The sequence below is a fragment of the Amphibalanus amphitrite genome, unplaced genomic scaffold, assembly GCF_019059575.1.
Source record: "Amphibalanus amphitrite isolate SeventyFive unplaced genomic scaffold, NRLGWU_Aamphi_draft 001169F_arrow, whole genome shotgun sequence".
Lineage (NCBI taxonomy): Eukaryota > Metazoa > Arthropoda > Thecostraca > Balanomorpha > Balanidae > Amphibalanus > Amphibalanus amphitrite.
The window spans coordinates 62,347-80,015 of record NW_024882663.1 but is presented as its reverse complement, the minus strand read 5'-3'; the positions used below and the strand labels follow the sequence as shown (position 1 = coordinate 80,015).

At 47.6% G+C, this 17,669-nt stretch overlaps 1 protein-coding gene across 2 annotated transcripts in view; it reads right to left on the bottom strand.

Moving 5' to 3' along the window:
• LOC122370800 (nose resistant to fluoxetine protein 6-like) overlaps positions 1-15,761 on the bottom strand; it is a 28,818-nt gene extending 13,057 nt beyond the window's left edge. Inside the window, exons 1-11 of one of the 2 annotated variants that reach the window (XM_043346701.1) lie at positions 15,224-15,761; positions 8,082-8,247; positions 7,140-7,317; positions 5,661-5,776; positions 5,181-5,317; positions 3,620-3,722; positions 3,264-3,354; positions 2,813-2,985; positions 2,098-2,266; positions 1,669-1,762; positions 1,237-1,345 (exon numbers count right to left, since the gene is read on the bottom strand). In XM_043346701.1, coding sequence (XP_043202636.1) covers positions 1,237-1,345; positions 1,669-1,762; positions 2,098-2,266; positions 2,813-2,985; positions 3,264-3,354; positions 3,620-3,722; positions 5,181-5,317; positions 5,661-5,776; positions 7,140-7,317; positions 8,082-8,247; positions 15,224-15,689 — 1,802 coding nt within the window. In that variant the 5' untranslated portion in view covers positions 15,690-15,761. The remainder of the gene's footprint in view (positions 1-1,236; positions 1,346-1,668; positions 1,763-2,097; positions 2,267-2,812; positions 2,986-3,263; positions 3,355-3,619; positions 3,723-5,180; positions 5,318-5,660; positions 5,777-7,139; positions 7,318-8,081; positions 8,248-15,223) is intronic. The other variant, XM_043346700.1, reaches the window with a different exon arrangement.
• Between the last annotated feature and the right edge of the window lie 1,908 nt (positions 15,762-17,669).

Genomic DNA, 17,669 nt, shown 5'->3' with positions numbered 1-17,669 from the left:
CTCAGGCACCTAGGAAAACCGCTTTAGAATAAGATACCTTAGATACGTATTAGGTATGCTTAGAAAATAACCCTAAGACATGACACGATCTTAATAACTTCCATGCTACTTCAATAAGATGCCAGCTGATAAGCATGTCTTATAGAAACAGCTGCAGTGGGCTGGCAGTTTCACAGTAGCCTTTAGGGTGAATAGGTCAAAAACGCCCCCCTTAAGCGCGAAACCTTCTGACACTCAACCCAACACAGATTACTTAAACCTTTGGGCACCATCATGTAGCTCATTCTTTTTACTACGCGTTGAGACCAAGAAAAGACACCTGCGTGTGGTATTTAACCCCCCAAAAGGGTTTTCGCATACCCTTACAAAAGGGCGTTTTGCCCCATACCCTGGGTAATACGCCCACACCCATGTGCAAAGCGCCCCCACCCCATCCATCAACAGAAAATGATAAACATGGCAGAACTTGACGTCATTCTGACGTCATTTGTGGTCAACCTATCATAGCCTTTGGAATAAAATTTTGTTGCAATGTGTAAAATGGATGCCCGGAGGAGTCCTGAAAGTTTGGTGACGATATCTGCAGTCGTTTAGGATATATCAGCAAAAAAGGACAGGGAGAGGCCTTTTCGGCCCCGACCTACAGGGCGCTACCCTGCACTCTCACCACCGTGCAAAACGCCCCCCTTTCAGAAAACTGGGGGCGTCTTGCCCCATGCATCGAGTAGGCGTCTTGCCCCATCCACTCCATTTCCGGTCAACAAAATATTGACAAAAAACGCGCCACTAACGCCGCAGCATAATACATTCAACAGAATGACAATAAAACGCAGTTTTGAGTGATGTGCACAATAGCAAGTTTTGTGATATAAAGAGGGCATCAAAATATTAGGAATCTTCTGTAAAAACAACAAAAACCACACCCAAAACCAACATCAGCACCTACCCACGCTGCTCCTCAAGACGCAGAACCGGAAATAGAGACCTACGTAAACAAGCAGCTGACTGTTCTGAAAGACAGGATAAAACACCTATCCGTCGATAAGAAATACGATTTTTTTAGGGGAGGCGTTTAACCCAGGGGTGCGTTTTCCCCACAGTTACCCTACTATGGGATTGTGCCGGTTCCTCAGTTATTGCTATTGACTGGAGCTAGTCCAGTGCCACGGTGTTCATAAACATGAATTCGATACGTTGCTGAATCTTCACCATGTTGTACATAGGTGCCTCACTCACGCGGCCATGGCGTTAAAGAACATGGTGGTGGGCGGCAGGTCCTTTTGGTAGATGACAGTGGCAGGGATGGCCACAGACGCTGCTGTGAGCAGGCCAAGCCAGACGGCGCCTGCGAGGAGGAGACACCATCTCAGAGCAGGGGTCACCAGAGACAGGCACAGCGGATCAGAACGGGGGTCAACAGAGACAGCATCTCAGACCATGGGATCAGTGGAGACAAGATTTAAGACCAGGGATCAGCAGAAGCGGACAGCGGCTCAGATCAGCGTTCAACAAAGACAGAGACAGCGGCCTTAGACACTTGTGCGCCAATCGAGGTGACACTGTTTGTTTTGAATGAATGTGTTAAATACCTATATGAGATGAAATGAGATGAAACCATGGGTCAGCAGAGACAGCAATGCTAAGGCTCGGGCAATGTGACTGACTCACCTATCTTTTTGTTGTACACGAACGGAATGATCATGAACGGAGACAACAAGAACAGCTGGAAGTCGACCGGGAGGTACCAGGACTGGCCAACGCACTGAAAACAGCCATCAACATCGCATGTCATGTAGGTAGCTGTTGCGTCAAAAATTATTTGCTTATATTAAGGCTAAGTGGATAAGTGGAAGTTTGATCAACGCCATGTGACACAGATTCGTTGGGGACCAACCAGCACGTCTTGACATCGTGCTATGCGCCTTCATCAGCGAATAGACTTTTCCTAGATATACCTACTTATCGAAAAATCACGGGTGTTTCAAAACTGTGACAGCAATTTTAACCCTTTGCCCCTTTGAATTTCTTGTAAATTCTCTGAAAACAAAGCTTACGCATCATACCAGCCGTCTTATTGGCTATGCAGAGCCAGCTCACCAGCTCCTCATAGTTGAAGTAGTTGTTGATGTAGAGCAGGTTCCTCCACCAGCTGATCTGACACTGCACGGCCAGGTTTTCCATCACCATTCCCAGGCCAGGCCCGGTGCCGATCCGACGGATTATCGTGGCTGTTATCGCTACCACAACGGCGTACACGGGAGTCAGCCTGCGGGGGAACGGGAAAGGTCAGCCTGCGGGGACACGGGAAAGGTCAGCCTGCGGGGACACGGGACACGGGAGTGAGCCTGCGGGAGAACGGGACACGGGAAAAGTCAGCCTACGGGGACAGGAGATAGGTCAGCCTGCGGGGACACAGGACACGGGAGTCAGCCTGCGGGGACACAGGACACGGGAGTCAGCCTGCGGGGACAGGGGGCACGAGAAAAGTCAGCCTGCTGGGGGAAGGGACACGGGTGTGAGTCTGCAGGGGCACGGGAAAAGTAAAAAGTTTATTTGCCGCGCACGGGACACTGAATAGGTCAGCTTGTCGCGTTCAATGCACGGGAAGATCAGCATTCCTAGCGGGCACGGGAGTCAGCCTGCTGCGGCAGACGGAAAAGTCGATCTGTCCCGCATGGAACAATCGAAGCCACTAAATCCACAATCCATTCTTCACTTGACTGCAGGCCACAGCGAAAGATTGCATTGGTATGACATCATTCATAAAGTTTTTATGTGTACATAGCTACCTACACACTGATCGTCTTCCTACCTGAGATAGCGGTGCAGGTACATCATGGGTACGTCCATCAAGCCCACCCGGCCGCCCTTGGCCGCCACAGTCTTCATGAATGTGTAGGCCACCATGATGCCGCCCAGACAGAAAAAGGTATCGACGGAGAGCAGGCCGTTCATCAGTACCTCTATCGCCGGCGCCTTGATTATCTGGTGGGAGGCGATGCATACGGACGGTCAATGACCATGGCGAAGTCATGTATCGATTTGCTTTTATTGGCTCCACACTCTATACTGATGGGCCTCTTTTTTCGCCTTGAATGCAAATGATCTGTCATTTATGATAGCTTGAAACTCTTGAGAAAATCAAAATACTGTTTTTGTAGGTATTGATGTGACGTGTGCACATGCCGAGCGCCAACGGCACTAATAATCAATATTGCCTGGTGTCTTACATGCTGAAAACTTTGTGCCATCCCAGGTCTTACCTCGAGAATGTAGGCCGTGTTATTCCATGCACCGCCTCCGAGGGCGAAAATGTAATTATGACCTGCCACCACCCACGTCAGCGAAAGGAACCTGCGGCGAAACAAACCGATTTAAAATAAACCAAAATGCCTAGCATTCTATGCTTCATTTTGAAACCGCATGAGGCATTAGACTCGTAATAATGTTGAAAAATCTTACCAATCAAATGCTGTTCTGACGTATGAATTGGTAGGCCTATGTATTTTTACTTTCTTGAGGCAACGCCCAATAGGGTACAGAGAAACACACTGAATCGCAAACATTTCATGGTGAGTGATATCTCAGACCAAGAAAGTCACATTTTTCACCTTCCTACCTCATGCCGTGGATACAGCCGAGGTTGTCAGAGCCAGTCCGGGTCGACAGCAACCTTTTGCCGTTATAGCGCAGCGAGAAGGCGTGGACGATCTGCCAGTTGGCTGCACAGACAGACACAACGGTGGCGATTAATTAGTTGCGTTGAATTGATTACAACGATTCAACTTTAAGTACGTTACAAACATCTAAAATGCGAAATGAAATATGTTTCTACTTTCTATGGTTTCAAATAAATATGTACATATTAACCCGCGCCCTGATGGGGTCTGCCGAGCAACGCGGTCTGATGGGGGGGGGGGGGCATTTTGCCCCCCCCCCCTAAGATCTGGAGAACCACGCAACATAGCGACAAGCGGCAAATGGCGTTAGATAGCCCCAACGGGGAACTACCTTGTGACCCAATTTCATTGACCTCAGTCAAACCGATGACGTCACAGGTCAGGTCAAAGGTCGAAATTTCACCGTTTACAGGCATTTCAAGAAATGCGTTGTAAAATCGAGTAAAATGCATTTCATTGAAAATCATCGATGGGGAAATGTTCATCAAACACATATTTTGCTATTTAAGGTCAGTGATACCAGGTCAGGTCACAAAGGTCAGGTCACTGAGGGTCACAAATTAAAAATATCATGTGATGCATGTTTTATGGTCCATTTTATATGCCAAATGCGATTATGTGGGACAGGCAGCCCTTGGGGTCAGTTGAGATTATGTTTTGGTAAAGGTCAGGTCAAGGTCAGGTCAAATAAGGTCAAATTTTAAAGTTGATATTTTGCATGAAATGGGTATCGATTCGATGCAGCTTGTCACGGGGAGTTCAATGGTCGTCTCCATTTTGCGCTACGAGGTCTGGAATTGCTAAAAATTGAGTTCAAAAATTTGACGTCATCAATTTTTAACAGTTTTTTCGCTATAACTTGGCCAAAAAAAAGAGGTATCGATCTTAAATTTTGTATGTAGGTATATCGAAGAGCGCAGGGACTATCACATATATTCCGTTTATTTCGAAATTTGAAAAAATGGAAATTTTGAGTTTTTCTTAAAAAAAAATCAATTTTTTGGATTTTTTGGGGATCAAAATCAAAAAATTTCGAGAATCTGAGATAGCAATTTTGTAGCGCCGTCTTTTCTCTACACAACCACATAAAGAACATTAAAATTGCTTGTTAACTGTAGAATTGGTGAGCGTTTCAAGATGTCATGTTTTTTGCTCATTTTTACTCGAACATGACCTCAGTTTGACCTCAATAACTCCTGACCTGAGGTGACCTGTGACTTGAAATTTTGTGTGAAGGTGTCAAATTGATGCCCGGTAAGGTACCCAAAATTTGGCGGCGCTGTGCGGCGCCGTTTTATCGCTATTTAAGAAAAACCAAAGGGGGGGGGGGGCAAAATGCCCCCCGCACCATTCGGGCGCGGGTTAATAGAAAATAAATATGAAACAGCATTAATTTGGTGGTATATCGAGGCTAAATCACGTTGCTGATTCCGTTCAGACAGCCTCCCTTTGCCCCCGATGGCCGTTTTGCCGTGGCCATTTTCCCACACTGGTACATACCTGGCGCGAAGGCCGACTCGGCCCTGCCGACAATAGCGTCCCCGGAGGAGGTCTTGGCGGCGCGGGTCACGTAGATTCCCACCACATCCAGGGTGGTACAGAGGACCACCACCACACCAAACACCGCCAACAGTGCGCTGAAACGACAACCAACACTTGTGTCATCCATGATCTCCGGAGTCCGGACCATGAACCGGGACCGCGGACTGCAGCCAATCGTCATAAACGTGTTCATGGGAATTGGGAGATTTGAAAGGAATGCGATACCACTTTTTCTTTGTGAGCTGTTAAAAGTATTGTTTTACATCTTTAGGGAAATCGACTTTGGTTAATGCGTAAAAATTACTCACCTGTGTTACAGGCTATGGTCATTATAAGTACCTACAGGCTGAGTGTCAAAGCATCCTTACCGTTTTAATGAATAAAAAAGCGGCGTTTCTTCTCCCAGGTCAAGGTGGTGTAACCGACCGCACCACTCACATGACAACGATGTCGTTAGTCTCCAGGGTGGCCTTCTCGCCGTCGGTGTGACATCGGACGTCGCTGACGTAGAGAAAGGTGCCGTTTCTGCTGTCCAGCCACTCGTCCAGCGAGGCCTGCCGAAGCGGCAACCCGTGAAATATGGCATGATCGGTCAGATAAAAAAAAAAAATCAGCCCAAGCGGTCACGCCTATGTTGGAAGAAAGATGCTGGTGAGAAAGCAAGAAAGTAGGTAAGACTAATATTCAAAGCTAATCTAACTAGATACAATCGGTAGGCATATAGGACAACCCTAGATATATGCGTCTGCCGGTAGTAGCGTTACCAGCACAGGGTAGGTATAGGCAGTGGCGGCGGAAGCGGGGGGGCAGCGGGGGCACGGCGCCCCCCCATCTTCCAGGGTGGGGGGCAAACATATCTTTTTGCCCCCCCAAAATTGTTATCGACGAAGTACCACAATACTTCCATACTACCTACGTCAGGAACATATGCCAGTTTGGCTGAGTACCTTTTTATTAAGTTGATATAGCGAGTAACTTGGATTGATAATAGCCGTTTTCACGACGGGCTATCCGGCGAGCTAGTCCGTGACGGACTATTTCCACCAAACGCCCTCCACACATAATGCTCAGAAATCAAGCAGAGCTATCTACGAGCTACCGGTAACCGAAGTCTGGAAGAGTAGGACGGAACGCGAGTGGCCCGGCAGGCGACACGGACGTCACGAAAGTGCGTCTGAGCGTGCCACAGGCCTTTCCCCGCGACTCTGCCAGACGCCAGCCGGCATAGGCGCGTGAGCCGGGGGGCAGCATGGGGGCAGCCGGCCCCCACAACTCTGGGGCCGTGGGGTCTCTGCCCCCGCAAAGTTTCAAAGGGCCAGGAACCGTCGGGGCAGCTTGTCCTCCCCATATTAGCGGCCGAGGGCCTCAAAGAAAAGCTGAATGGAAGACAATACCTATTTAAGTAAAAAAATCCCCCTCTGTACGGGGACCCGCAGTTGCTATTGTACACGAACCCCAACTCTAGCCGTCTGTCCTGTCCAGTAACAACCGATAACATTGATATCGACTGCCGGTCCCTGCACAAGAGCAGCTGAGGTTTTCTGTGCGTGCCCTCTGACAGCTTATCGTTGTTCCCTGTGAGGGTGCTGGGACAATTTACTCAGGGTCGCTGTATGTACAGTAGCAACTGCGGGTCCCCGTACCTGACTTGACAGCTCATGTGTGGAAGCTTTAAACGTTTATTCCAGGTTACCAAAAAGGTAGTTTCTTGACTCAGATGAGACTAATTATCTCACTTATTTGCAAATGTTTTATTTTTTATTTTGTTGTAAAGGCCAAGAGGTGAAAAATAAGTGGCCTAAAACCGGTGAGAAAACTAGATTTGGGGGTACCCTAGGTTCCGGGAAGGATCAGGTGTGCCCCCCCATCCCAAAATACCTTCCGCCGCCACTGGGTATAGGAGTTAGGAATAGTTACCATGACGTCCTGCTTGGTGCAGGAAGATGGGATGCAGTAGCCGTATCGGAGCGGCGCAGTGGTGACCACGCTGCCCGTCACCAAGTTGATGACTTTGAACGGAAGGAACGGCACCAGCCCCAGATCCTGAGCGTCGTCCTGCAGTCCTTCTGAAGCCTGTACCGGAGCGAGCGTCGAGCTGGCGGCACGTCATGAATAGATGGAAGTCAGTCAGCTGCTGGAGACAGAAGCATTCAAAAGGGCAGGCACAGTGGCGCGGGAACCGGGGGGGCTGGCGGGGGCTGAGTCCCCCCAGCTTTTCGGCTGGGGGGGCTCGTAATATATTTGAGCCCCCCCCCCCCAGCTGGAGGAATCGAAGTCGGAAATCTACCAACATAATTTCATAGATTCATACATAGGCGTGGGAACCGGGGGAGGGGGCAGTGGGGGAAGCTTGCCCCCACAACTCTGCGGCCGTGGGGGCGGTGCCCCAAAACGTTTCATGAGGCCAGGAACCGTTGGGCAGCTTGTCCTCCCCAAATTAGGGGTTGTGGGTCACAAAGGAAGAAAGCATGTAAGTGAAAAATCCACCTATTTCACTGGCTCGGCAACTCATTTGGCAGATTAAAACCTTTCTCCAGGCTGCCAAAACGGTAGTTTCTTCACTCAGCTGAGACGGAATACCTTACTTTTTGAAAATCTTTTCGTGTTTTTTTTTTTTTTGTTGTTGTTGTTGAAAAGGCCAAGGTCTGAAAAATAAGTGGCCTAAAACCGGTGAGAAAACTAGATTTGGGGGTACCCTAGGTTGATTTCTATTATGGTTCAGCCCCCCCCCAGTCTGGAAGAAGGTCCCGCGCCACTGGGCAGGCAGCATGCAAATGCATGGTGAAATTAAAAGGCAAAGTTGAACAAGCAGCTTTGTTTCTAGCAAGTTCGGAGGGGGGACGTGCGGAACGTGCTTACGAGATGGTCGCCTGGCAATACTGTCCCACGAAGGACGTGTCTGATATGCCGGGGTAGACGGTGTCGTTCAGCTTCGCCTTCACCCGCAGGCACTCGTCGAAGCTGCCCAGCATGTTGTTGTTGCCGTAAAAGAAGCCGTCGGGGAGCTTGCCGGATGCATCATGCACTGGAAGGAAATGGGCTCGGTGAAATCCTTGCTATCTCTCTGTTATCCCGTTGTGACAATGTGACAATGTTCCATGACGTTTTATTTTTGATGAGCATTTACCGAGCAATTTACCAGCCATGGGCTAGTGTTGATATTCTATGATATTCTAAGCATCAACTCATGCCAACTGTTATGCATCGCTATATACACTTCGGTATAGGTATAAGCATTCAATGGCCATATCAAATTGAAACAGCATCTTCGTTAAAAAACCCTGAGTGACTCAACAAAAGCAAATAACATAGAAATTGTGAATGTTTGAACAATCATCGACGCTGTGCACCTCCATCCACTAAGTGGACGCGGCTGCTCGCTCGGTGCAGGCCGCCGAACGAGACGATTGGTCGGATTTTCGTCCCCGCCCGGGGCGATGGCCGGTCACGTGATCGGCGCCGAGGCAGTGCCGGATGAGGCCTCAGCCGTGCCCGGTGGCCGGCAGACAGGCATGGGTGGGTTCACGACGCCTCGGAGGCGTTTTAGTAGCTATTTCGTCCGTTATTTCGTCTCCATTTACAGATGAAGTCGCACTGAGAATAGGTTCTTTGCATGCGTCGTATCGGCGCATTTTATTTGCAACAGTGCACACAGGTCGAGGCCGAGGCGACTGCTTCCACATTGAAGTGGTACAGTAACAGAAAGCTGCTGTTTTATGTTTCCCTCGTTGGTTTTAAGGGTCTCGTCGGAGTCTTAAAGGTAGTGTGCCACCTTTGAAAGATTTCCCGTTTTATTTTTCCTAGGATAAGAAGCTTCTGTTTTTACCTAATATCGCAAAAAAAATCAAAAATGGGCCTGGAATAGTGCCTTTTTCGCCTAAAAGTTTATCGGTTTTTAGATATGTATAACAACTGTAGTGGGCTCACCTGCAAACAGGCGTCGGGCAACAATCGCGAATGCGGCGCACTTGTGACAATAAGCAAAGGTCATTATAGTGTTACGACCATACGACGTACGGGAATGAGTTATCAGCTGTCTAATCGTAGACAACACAATGTCGAGCCTTAAACTGTAAGCCCGTATTGGTATTGTTTCTTTTATTTGGCTGTCGAACATTATTTATGGTTTGAAATATGATTTTATGTAAAATAATTGATATGAAAAAGCCGTCTTATAAGTTATGACCCCATTTCACCACACGCAAGTGGCAGAAATGACAATGATCAGCTGACGCATTTTTCTTGGCCGAAGTCAGAGCGCGCGGCCCGACGCACCACGCGTATTTGGAAATTCCGACCTCGACGAGCATCAGAAGCCACCTAACAGGCGTGTTCGAAACCGCAGGAGATGATGATGAACGGGTTTATCGAAACTTGATTGGATGAGCCTATCGGTAATAGCGATTTTAGTGTGTGCATTTATTGTTCATAGTGGTGTGAAATGTGGTTGGGGTACGACCGACAACCCGTCGGGGCGAATTTCGCACTGGGGTACTCAAAATTTGAAGAATTTAAGACGTTTCCATAAGTTTTGAAGGTATGGATAAGTTCTAAAAATCCGGTTCTCCTTATCCGGGTCAGTAACTCCATATGGTCCAAGAAAGCTGGCACACTACCTTTAAAGGGACTGTCCCACCTTTGCATTAGTTCTGAGTAGAGATTGCAATCCCGGCACGTTTTGCCAATCCCGGGATCCCGAAAGTTTTTATTTCGGGATCCCGGTCTAGTCACTAAAAGTCGTAAGAATAATTTCCTACTGCCATATTTTGCGTATTTTAGCTTACCACAAACAAAGCGGCAACCAAAAGCCATCCTTAGACCATGTCATTTGTATTAAAAACGATTGAATTTGCGAAGGAAACGTTTCGATTTGATTTGCATTTCTTCCCAATTGGCCTTTATAAAACTGTGCGTCGACCAGTGCGTTTACTACCTCATCTCGTCATTAAGACGGCCGTTCCAGCACATCAACGCCTCACTCACTCTTCGTCTACGCTACTCGTATTTAGCGCGACAGTTTTAAGCCATTGCTGGTAGGTCTGTCTATTTTAAAACTCGCGACCAGTGTACGCCAAATTTGGCAGCTCCCTATTTCACAATGTTTTCAAGACGTCGCTTGGTCACTTCACCTCCTTCCGGTTCTACTTTCATCACTAATGTCTCTCAGACTTTGCTCCAAAGTCGCTTTGAGGGCAGAGTCACTGACTGGGAGAGCTCCACTCTACCGTCTTCAACGTTTAAAACCCTCGCCGGCCGAGGGGGGGGGGCGGGTGCCGCCCCCCCCCCATAGGGTTTTTTCGCGATAGCTCCGAACACGCTGGCGATAGAGAGCTGAAACTTGGCATACCTGACCTTTGATCCAAGCCGCATCTTTTGACACCAACCGCATTTTTAGGTCAGGTCAGGTCACTGACCTATGACGTCATAAGTGAACCTCTGCACGGTCTTCAGATGTCGCAACTTCGCAACGCCCTCACTGCCAGAGGAGATGTCACAGGGAAATGAAACTTGCAGGATCTAGTATCCATTATGAGTCTCACAACTTGTATATCTCGGATTTTTCCTAAAGGTCATATGAGGTCAGGTCATTTTCGTGACCTCACCATTATAAGTCAATGGGGAAAAATTCAAACTGCTATTCTGGCGCCGGGAACGATCTCCAACTATCTCAAGCACACAGAATCGTGATTTGATGCACTCCTTGCAAGGTTAGATGCGCCACTTTTGCAATGTTGACCTTCCGTGACGTCATTTATGACGTCATCAAGGTCATATTAGTTTTTCGTCAATAACTCCCGATCAAATTGAGCTAGCGAGTCGAGAAAGCCACCAATGGACTCAGGAAGACCTGCCGGATCGAATGATATGCGACATGACCTCTTTCGACCAACTTCGTGACCTGGGGGTGCTGACCTGACCTTGACCTGAGGTCAACACCCTAAGTTGACCTGACCCGAACAAGAAGCATATCATTCGACGCGCCTGAGCGAGGCGAACACGATGCTGCCAAAATCGCGGCTCTGCGGCCGTTTTTTGCGAAGTTATTCACCAAAAACTGAACCGTACCCTGGGGCACTTGACCTGACCTCAGAGGTCACCGGTTGACCTAGGACCTTAAAATCGGGTACCAATCTCTGCGTCTCGTAACGGCGCACACGCTCGTTTTTTCCGCGACGCGCTAGCTCCACCAGGGGCGAAACGGCGAGGGGGGGGGGGTCGTACCCGCCCCCCCCCCCTCGGCCGGCGCGTATGTAGAAAACCAATAGGTCCGGCGAGGGTTAAATCAGTGAGCTCTGCCGTCACTTGCGTGACATCTGTGACATCTTTCTGCGACACGAGCACAAAGACTGTCTTGATGACCTCTTTTGTTCCGGCCACGCACGGACAAGTCAGAATCGCTGAACGATTCGTGATCCTGAATCCTGATAAAGATGTTGCAGCACTGATGCTGCATTTTCTTGTTTTTTTTTTTTGTTTTTTTTTTGGCGTTCGGGACCCTTTTTCGTACACATTTGAGCGGCTTAACCGCTGTGGGTGATACCCGGGAGCTACCAACACGGTCGATTGTGGACGGCCGATACGGGGTGCCAGCTAAATTGTTTCTCTGCTTTATGTCACGCAGCACCATGAACAGTGTAAACAAGACTCGTGCAGCGGCTACATTCTTTTTATGGTGAAAGACTGATTTTTTTTTTTTCGGGATCCCGGGATTGGCGGAATTTCGGGATCGGGATCGGGATTAAAATCCCGCCGGGATCCCGGGTTCCCGATCCCGGGATTGCAATCTCTAGTTCTGAGTTGAGATAGCCAAGTTGGCGGCCAGGTTCAGAAACCACTATATATCCTGGCCGCAATATCCTCAGTTTCGTGGTGTTAAATAAATTCGTTCCCTTCATTTGAAAAGTGGGCCTTAGCTAAGGCCCTGTCTCTTAACTATTAACGGCTATTTGATGACGTCATTACTCATTTGCCTTTTGAACGCCTGTCACACATTCAAGTGAAGTTTCACTTGATTTACGAATAAGCCAATCAGAGACACTCTTGTTATTGTATGAGCCGCGTCATATTTCAGAGCAAATATATTTGCTGCCAAATTTCCCCTCACATTGACATGAAGTAAATCCTTCATTACGTCACAGATTTGATATAAATGACGTCACGATAAAATATGAAAGTCGCAATATCTCAAAAAGTATACGATGAAAACGCGTAAAAACTTGCAGAATTCGTCAAAATATAATGAGTAACATTTCCGAATCCTAAACGGTACTTTTTTGAAGGTGGGATAGTCCCGCGCACCGACGGGGGGGGGGGCGGATATCCGCCCCCCCCTGAGGTTTTTCGCGAATAGCGGGAAAACCGCGGCGCTACGCGCCGCGAAATTTGGTATGACTATTCCCTCATCAATTTTACACATGGTGTGCAAGTTTGAACCTCCTACCTTTTAAGGTCAGGTCACCAGGTCACTTTGAATGACCCAACCTCAAGTCACTTTTTTGCAACTTTGTCACCGTGCCAGAGCTACAGTAGATGTCGGAGGCCTTTGAAAGTCGCAGGATATTATTAGGTTATTAGTAGCTACAATTTGTATATCTCGGAATTTTGATATCGGTGACCTAAGGTCAGGTCAATTTCGCGACCTCCCCATTATAGGTAAGTCAATGGGGGAAAAATCAACTCCCTGTTTTTACCACTAAAACGGTTCGGAATGGCCCCATATACCATACATGACTTCATATACGATCAACCTTCACTACCTTGAGGTCTGTTTTGCTGTTGGGCAGCTGTGAGGTCATGTGACGTCATCAAAGGTCACCAAAGGTTTTTGGCCCAATAACTCCGTACAGGAACAAGATACAGACGCGTAGATGGTCTCATTGTGTTCAGCTCGTCAAGACGCATCGAATGATATACATAATGACCTCGAGGTCACGTGACCTGAGGTCAACCTTTGACCTTGACCTTTCGAGGTCAACATATATATCATTCGATGCGGATTGACGAGAGGATCACGATGATGCCCTTAGTTTGTTCCTATCTTGACTAATTCGAAAGTTATTCGAGAAAAACTCTCTCAATATCTAGCGCCGCCATTTTGATTTTTTCGACCCCTGTGACGTCATCTTTGACCTGACCTGAAAATGACCTTAGTAAAAATTGTAGATCTTGACCGTGCGTATCCGATGCCGTTTACCGCTTGTCGCTATCTTGCTTCGTTCTCGAGATCTCAGGGGGGGGGCGGTCATCCGCCCCCCCCCCCGTCGGTGCGAAGTTGGCGCAGACCCCCGTCGGTGCGCGGGTTTTAAGCTTTGCTAGGGCTTGTTGAACGTTCATTGTGACAATTATGACTAGATAAGTGAAACTTTTTTAAATATAAAGGTACTGTATTATAGAAAGCCTTCGCAAACGCGTTTCGATTATATCATCTTCAGTGCTAGCTTCCCATAATACAAAAAGAAAATGGTACAAAAGTTCACAACACATCGCAAATACACACGCTGCAATTTTTTCTCTCACAATATCACGGGTAGAATGTTTTTATATACTTCTGGAATGCAAGACCGCAAATCGCCCCTCCTAAGGTGTAAAAGCCCCCCTTATGGTTCGTACATGGCACTCTTTTTGCTAGGGCTCGTTGTTTGCATATTTGTTAACGAACAATTCGTGAATAACTTCATATTCAGTGCAAGGTTTGGTGCTTACATTCTGCATTTTAGACCGTGCATGACGTCATATAAGACGTCACTAAGGCTGTTTGGTCAATCTGCATTTTTCGTCAATAACTTCTGATGAGCTTGCCAATCGGGAAAGCCAACAATGGCCTCAGAAGGAATGCCAAATCGAGTGAATTGCAGCATGACCTTTTCTAACCTCGTGACCTTAGTGATTTGACGGTTTGACCTAACCTATGACCTCCTTTAACAAACTTTGTGGCCTGAGTGATTTGATCTGCCCTTGACCTGAGGTCAACACCCTAAGTTGACCTCATCCAAAAAAGTACCTACATCATTCAACGCGTCTGGCCATGAGGAACGCGAATCGCGAATGCGATGGTGCTACAATCGCGTATAAACAACCTTTTTTAATGAAATTATTTACAAAAAGAATTACCTTGGAGCACTTGACCACCTCAGATGTCAATAGTCCACCTGAGACCTTAGAATCAGTACCTAAGCAGTCGCTGTGTCTCGTAACGGAGCGCGAGCTAGAGTTTTTCCGGAAGGCTCTAGCTCAATTAGAGGCGAAACGGCAAGGGGGTCTTCTCCGCCCCCTACTCGCTCTTTGTTTACGAAAACGTGGCCGATGAAGTCACATGCTCGTGAATTCGTCTGTTCGTGAACAGCTTGCTTATGTCTGATTATTTGGAAAATTAAACAAACAGCAAACCCCGATCTTTGCGATGATTGCAACGCGGTAATCGTTTTCTGCATTCTCAGCATCTTGAAGATCGGGATACCGATGAAGTTATAAAGGAAAATGCGTGCACCTATTGTATTGAAAAATACAAAACAAACATACCTGCCAACAATACCTAAGTGCGTTTTAATTTGTTGTGTTAATATCTACGATTTAAAAGCATCTGAATTGATGCAACTGATTTACGTCAATACGATTGTAAATTAAACTGTAACCGATTCCATGTGGAGCATTTGGTATGTGTAACGTTAAAGGTAGCGTTACGTTTCCTACAACATGGAAGCTGAGGTATCGGCGAATAGGGATAGTTAAACTAAAATACTTTGTGAATGACATCTCCTTGAAAGTATGTAGGATATATTTAAAAAAATTCAAAATTAAAAATATTTCAAAATTCAAATTTGAATTTTGAATTTATTTTTGGTTTGACTCATTGTAAGAAGCCTAAGCACAGGCCCAACGTCAAACCCTGGATGCGATTTTCGTCTTTCGCTATGGGGTTGCTATATCATTGCGTTTTGGGGGCGCTGGATTGATTTCAAGGTCTGGTAATCGAAAATGCCCGGTTGCTAGTTGCTACTCACTGCTGAGCGCCCAGGGTCGGGCGCTGTTGAGCTCCTCCAGGTAGGCCCGGCTCTGCTGGCGACACAGCTCGTTCGAGACGCTCTGCTGCATCGGAGCCAGCCAGGCGGCCACCTCATAGGCCCACTCGGGTTGCTCATCTCCGAAGCTCTCTGCAGTCACCCGGTCCGGGAGCTCGTCCTCCAGTGTGAAAGTCGCCGGCCGAACAAGGGTCGGCGCGGCGGGCGCTTCCGGCTGCTCCGGCAGCCCTGCCTCCAGGAGGAGGTCATTCAGCCGCTGTTTACTATCACACACATGCGCCAAGAAGGCGCCGCTCGTCTTCGAGGGCAGCTGCATCTGGCGGCGACAGACTGGCCCTGCCGGCAGCAGCTCCGGCAACATCTGCAGCAGCGCCGAGCTGCCGCTGACAGACGCTGTGACGCAGAGGAGAGCGGCGCACAGGAGGGTGACGCTTCCGACACGCGCCATGGTTGACCGGTTGACCGGACCGTAGTACCGGGGCGCGCTGAGATGGCCGACTGACCAGCGGTCAGCCGCTGATACTCTGACGGTGGATGTCCACCTCTGACGCACCGGCCGCCGCGATAAGGCTATCTGTTCCCAGTTGTGCGAGGTCGGTTCCACCAGATAGCGTGAGTAAGCACAGTAACAATGGCCTATGTCACCAGCGCTCCAGCAGATTACCTATGCCGAAATTTATCTAGTTTCGCCTTGTCACGTGAACTCATAGTTTAAAATCGGCGCTTCGACGAAGCTATCATCGATTACTGATAAAGGTTCGATGGTCGACCCACAAGACGCTGCTTATAAGTTCCTTTGGATGATATAGCTCCATTCCGCTGTCTGCCTGATGTAAAAACACTCTTTTACCTCAGCTTTGGCTTTTGAGCATAGTTGTAACGCCGCGGAAGCTGTTTTTTATTGGGTTGACTTATTAGGTCACTGTTCTGCGTTTGAACAGCTTCTTTCTGTGCGCTTTTCCGCGACTCTCTAGGCCTTCGATTCGCGATTTATGTGTCCTTTTCTTGATATTTTTATTTTTGGTCACCTCGAGTGACCTCAGCGATGACCTGACCAAAAAATGGCCCTTGTGATTCTGAAAGATCTAGCGAACTATCTATCGCTTTTTTGCGTCTAGCTTTCTTAGTTTTCTGGATAATCTGGCATGGCGAAATATGCCTCGCCTCTCATCATAATGAAGTTGGCTAAGACCCTCATCGGTTTAATCAGCGGTGTAACAAGACCAGAATTATTAAAGTGAGTTAGCTTGAGTATTTAGCTTCTACCAGCAAAAGGAGTGAATTTGAACCTTCCAATACTAAGGCGCTATGCTATCCTCATCCGCTATCTGGTGTCGCTATTGATAGGTGAAGTGCCTAATTCGTCAAACGGGAACTTTTTGTGATATAACATTTGTTGAGAAAAAAAACGATAAAACCCTCTCAGCAAAGAGAAGCGTTTTAAGTGCAGACCGTAGAGTGCGCAATGCGCATGCATTTAACGGTGTTTTGTGTTGCGTTTTTGTGCCTATGACATAGAGCTTGGCCGCGCTATCCCCGTTGTTTTTATGTCCCGTTGCATTACCTACGAATATTTCGATCGTTTTCAGATCGCTCATCACCTTTACGGAGGCACTATAAAATGTGCAGCCTCACCATTAATTCGCAGTGCGCGCCGGACGCCTATCGCTACAGCTTGATAACGTACGCTGCCGCGCGTGGCTGGACAAAGTGCACGCTTTGTGTCCGTTACAGCGAGGATGGTAAACGCGTCAGCGGTATCCGCGTATGTCAACTGTAGTTAGGTGTCACTATGACGACGACATAATCATCGATGGCGACCTTGTCGGAACTAACTGAAACGATAGATGGGCCAGGTATCCTTGAATAAGCAAATGCTTGCCAAATAGCGCACAAATACTGATTTCGGCTACCTACATTTCGTGGATTTTTATTCTCAAAAGGCTCAATTAGTTTGTATTAGCAGCCGAAACAAAATTATTATTATTACCAAATACACTGAAAAAATATAAAACACTGGTCGGGTGTTTTATCAGTGTATTATGGGTGTTAAGCACCATTAATGGTGTATCATGACACTAATAGCAGTGTCATTACCCCGTTCAACACCGTTATTGGTGTAATGGCATTGCTTGAACACGGTTTAAGGTGTCACATGACACTTGAAATAACACACTTGGGGTGTAATCGAGGTGTCTCAACTCCCATCTAACACCTTTTTTGGTGTTACAGAGAAAACATAACACCCGTTAGGTGTACTGAGGGTGCCATGTCATCCCTTAAACACCGTTTAAGGTGTCACACGACACTTGAAAAGCACACTTGGGATGTACTCGAAGTGTCGTAGCTCCCATTCAACACTCCTTTTGGTGTCAAAGAGAAAACAAAACACCCTCTGGGTGTATTGAAAGTGTCATGTCATCACTTA